The following is a 4,206-nucleotide window of genomic DNA, read 5'->3' as shown; positions in this document are numbered from 1 at the left end:
ACAAAGCCTTGGAGCGCATGCGGACGGAGAAGCCGGCTGCGGGGCACCTCGCTCCATGCAGGTAGGGACAGCCGGCTATTCCTTCCTTTCCCCTGCTCCGCGCTGGGCTCGTGGGACAGGGCCGGGCCGGAGCAGCAGAGCCGCCCGTACACGCGCTCCTGCTCCGTGGGCGTCGGTGCTGCTTAACTCTGCCCGGAGACGCCAACGCCCCCGGCCCACTACACGCTGGAGCCCTGGGGGGAGGGACTTTGGGGGCTTGGTGCTAGAGGCACAAGAGCGGGGGTGGGGAGGTTCAAGCTCAGTTTCCAGTAGACCCTGCGCGGTGCAAACCTCATGCCCTTGGGAAGAGCTCAGTGACTCTGCCCCGTGCGGCTCTTGGGGTGGATGCTTGCTCTGCCATCGGCTGCAGCTGGGCTCCTCCCCAGCTCCCTAGCTCCGCGGTGCTTCCTCGGGCTTCGCTCCAGTCTAGCGCACAACAGAGTGACGGCAGGTGGGGCGAGGCAGAGACCCCTCCGCTGGCTGCGCCGCTAGGCCTCCGCGCTTCCCGGCAGGCACGTTCCCCGTGGTGCGCTGCTCCTGCTGCGCCTGGCCTCGCTGCGGGATGCTGCCCTGCCCCCCGCCGCCGCGGCACTAGTGCCCGGAGCCGGAAGCTGCTGGGCAGAAACGCAGCAGGAAGAGCAGACATCCTGGAAGCAGGAAGCCACAGCTCCTTGGCCGTTTCCTGTTCTGACGGGGAAAGGCCGGGTGTTCGGAGGCGGCGCGGGCAGAACCCACGCCGGGCTCTCCCCATCGCGCTCCCTTTCCAACCTCCGTGCTGAGCAGGGGCTGAGCCCAAATTGAGCCAGCCCAGTTGGCGGGTGTTGTCCTGAACTCCTGCCCCCCACCAGCCGCGGCGCAACCAGAGAGGAGTGAATAAAACCCAGCCCCAAGCCGCCTGCACCCGGTTAAGAATTCCACATCTGCCCGAGGGGCGCTCTAAGCCATCCCCGTTAAACCTTCCCACAAATGTACGGCCCTGTCTCATCTGTCCCGGTGCCCCCTGCCTTGGCCTGGCACCAGGCGGGGGCAGACAACATGGCAAACCTCATTGTGCCAGAAAGCTGCCCCTTTTCCGGGGGTGGGGAGGCGTGTGCGGACAATACACTTCCGGGCAGGAGGGAGAACGGGCGCGTTTTGCTCGGGCAGGGTGAGACACCCGTTTTGGCAGCTCCAGGTTCCCACTCTCCTCCACGGATCCGCTTTCCGTGTGCGGTTCTGTCTGTGACACCCAGGCCTGTTGGTTCACTCGGAGGCTCGGAGCCGGCCTCTGAGGCCCCCTTGTGTTTGAAATCTTGTCCAGCGCGTTTCTGTTCCCTAAAGGAGTCTCGCCTCGCTCCTCCACAATCACACTAGCTGCGGGGTAGGACACCCACACCCCCCCCCCCCCGCTCCCCTTCCCGCCACGAATCGGGCTTGTGGGAAAGCCCAGTTTGCATCTGAGCGCTGGGCTGCAGGCCCCCCGGGCGCACCCCTTGAGGAAAGGAGAAGGCGAGTCAAACACAGGCAGCGTTTATTAGCGCGCTAGAGCCCGTGGGCGCTAAGCCGGCTTGTGCTTTGGGGGCCAAGGGCTCTGGGCCCTCGGGAGATGATCTGCAGGGCTGTGTGGGGCCAGGCCTCCCGGTGCTTCCTACCAACGCCCCCCCCCCCCCCCCCTCTGGCTGAGCCACTGGCTGGGTAGCCGGGGCGGACGGGCTCTCCTCGGGCTGCGCCTCCCCAGATTCAGGCGAACAGAGAACCATCCTTGCCCAGCTGAGCGCCAAGGCTCAGGCCACCCGGCCCCCACCTGCCCCCTTGCCCAGCCAGTGGCCACGTGCTGGGAGCAGCTGTGGGGCCTTGCCAAGGAGTCAGGCAGGGCTCCCCCCCACACACACACCCCGCCAAAAAGGGAGGGGCTGGCTGGAGTTCCAGCTGCGCCCCCCCCCCCAACACGCCAGAAACCCGCATGGATGTACCAGCCCTCACTGCAGATCCTGCGACGGTCCCGGCTGCGGCTCCAGCCCCGCACCCCACCCCAAGGCTGGCCGGCGATCCACACCGGATCGGGGGGGGGGGAGCGAGCAGCGTTCCCCTCCCTCACCGGGAAGCAGCAACAGCAGAAATGTCCCCCCACGCACACGCTGCGCCGGCTGGGGCGGCCGCCGCTATCTCTGCCGTCCTGTGCAGAGGAAGACTCCCACGGCCACGGCTGCCAGGGCGAAGGCCCCGAAGGTGAGGCCCAGCGCTAGAGGTGTGTGCGAGCGCCCGTGCTGTCCGGCTGCAAGACACAAGAGGCGCAGGCTCAGCCAGGGCCGGGCTCCATCCCACGGCCGGGGAGGGGTTGTACCGTGGGGCCAGCGAGGGCAGCCGTAGCCCCTCCTAGGCTGCAGGCCTGGCCCCTGGCCCGCTCCCGGAACCCCCTCGCGTACCAGGCCTGGCTCCCTCCATCTTGCTGTGCCGCCTCAGGAACTCCACGCAGGTGGTCTCCAGGAAGGCCTGCAGCCCGGAGGTGGTCTCTGGGTACCGGTTCACCTGGGCCTGGACGAACGTGGCCAGCGCGTCCCCCTCCTTGGGCCGGGCCAGTGCCCAGCTGGCATTGGCCACCTGGAAGCTCAGCAAGTCGTCTCCGTTGAGGGCCACTTCGTAGAAGCTGCGGGCCGTGCCGTCCGGGGCGAGCTGGCAGCCCAGCAGGCAACGCAGGTGCAGGGGGTCTGGGGGGCAGAGCCCGAGGGGTCAGGCTGGCATGGGCGAGGCGAGTATCCCAACCTGCTCTGGGGGGGAAGGGGGCACCCAGCAGCACCCTCCCCATTGCTGGCTGCTCCCGGCACCGAGCGTGTTCCCTCCTCTTCCCTCCATCCTGGCCCCTATGCCCATCGGCTTTCCCCCACTCCTCCCCGCCCCAGCTCCCCAACCTAACTGCCTTTGCTCGCCTTATCTCTGACTCGGGGCCACCCCAAGATCTAAGTCCCCACCGGCAGAGGCTCTGGCTGCTGCCCCTCTCGTGCCATGCCAGCTGTCAGCGCCCCCCCAGCACTCACACGGCACCTTGCGCTCCCCGGCGATCACCCGCACGAAGCCGTGGAAGGCCTGTAAGTAACCCCGCAGGCTGTCGGCCCTCTCCTGCCAGCGGGCCGGGGGCTCCAGCGGTTGCAGCTGGCTGGCGTTGAAGCCGCGCAGGCTGTGGGTGGGCGCGCCGTCCAGGGAGGCGTTCCCCCAGAACTCCACGGCGCCGCTGCTGTCGGGGAAGCGGGCGAGCTGCAGCATGGTGAAGGTGGACAGCGCTGGGAGGACAGGCATGCGGAGTCAGAGGGGGCCGGGGGCAACCTCCCCCCACTCCCGCCAGCCCCCCCGCTCTGGGCACCCGCACCTGGCTGCTCATCCCGGTTCCCCCTGCCCACCCCCCCTTGTGAGGGCTGCTGCCCCCCAGGCCTGGCCGTGCCAGCACGGCTGGTCTCTCCCGGCAGGAGCCCTCTCAGACCTGCCGGCACCGGCCTTTCCTGTGGGCTCCCAGTGCAGGAAAACCCTCCAAGCCGGCCGGGGACCTGTGGCTTCCCCGTGTCTCAGGGGCTGTCGCGGCATCTGCAGGGGAGCCCTGACCTGAGTCCCCGGGAATCCGAGGGAGCCGCAGGGGCCAGGTGTCGGCAGGAGGTGCTGGGGCCCCGCTTACCTGCCCCGTCTCCCCAGCAGCCGAGGAGCAGCAGGAGCAGCATTCCCGCAGGCAGGCGGGGGGGGCGTCCGCTGCTGGGGCCCAGCGGGGCACCGCGGGGGGTCCCGCAGCCTGGTGCAGCCATGACAGGGGCTCCGTACCCCTGAGCCAAGCAGTGCCGTGGAGGCAAGTGCAGGGGCAGGGCTGCGGGGCAGTCGGGGCTGTGGGAGGGAGCCGGGGCTGGCAGGGAGGAAGAGGGTGGGAGTGTTATTCTAGCTCTGTTATTACAGCTCTGTTCCATTCTCATTTCCGCAGCTGCCGGCACCCTTTCTCTGCCAGCTCTGCCCTGGCTCCCCTCTGCTCCCCCAGCAGACACGGGGCCGGGCCTTATCCCCGACGGGGGGCGGATTCCAGAGACCCGAACTCTGGGGACCCGGAGCATCTGCACCAAGTGGGCGAGCCAAGGTGGGCCCCCACTAGCGCCTTCCCCCCATGAGGGGGTGTTGGTTGACCCCCGCTGCCAGCCGTGCGCGCAGGGGCTGAAC

The 4,206-nt window shown here is 68.8% G+C and overlaps 1 protein-coding gene across 1 annotated transcript; it reads right to left on the bottom strand.

Moving 5' to 3' along the window:
* Window positions 1-1,532: 1,532 nt before the first annotated feature.
* Window positions 1,533-3,932, bottom strand: PROCR (protein C receptor). The gene is made up of 4 exons (XM_075937308.2): window positions 3,683-3,932; window positions 3,054-3,296; window positions 2,445-2,726; window positions 1,533-2,293 (listed from the first exon to the last, which is right to left on the bottom strand). The coding sequence occupies exons 1-4, from the start codon at window positions 3,804-3,806 to the stop codon at window positions 2,181-2,183; spliced, it is 762 nt and encodes a 253-aa protein (XP_075793423.1). The 5' UTR covers window positions 3,807-3,932; the 3' UTR covers window positions 1,533-2,180.
* Window positions 3,933-4,206: the final 274 nt, after the last annotated feature.

Source organism: Pelodiscus sinensis, chromosome 10 (genome assembly GCF_052426305.1).
Source record: "Pelodiscus sinensis isolate ZL-2025 chromosome 10, ASM5242630v1, whole genome shotgun sequence".
Lineage (NCBI taxonomy): Eukaryota > Metazoa > Chordata > Testudines > Trionychidae > Pelodiscus > Pelodiscus sinensis.
Note: the sequence above shows the minus strand (reverse complement) of the source record. Positions and strands in the feature narration are given on the sequence as shown.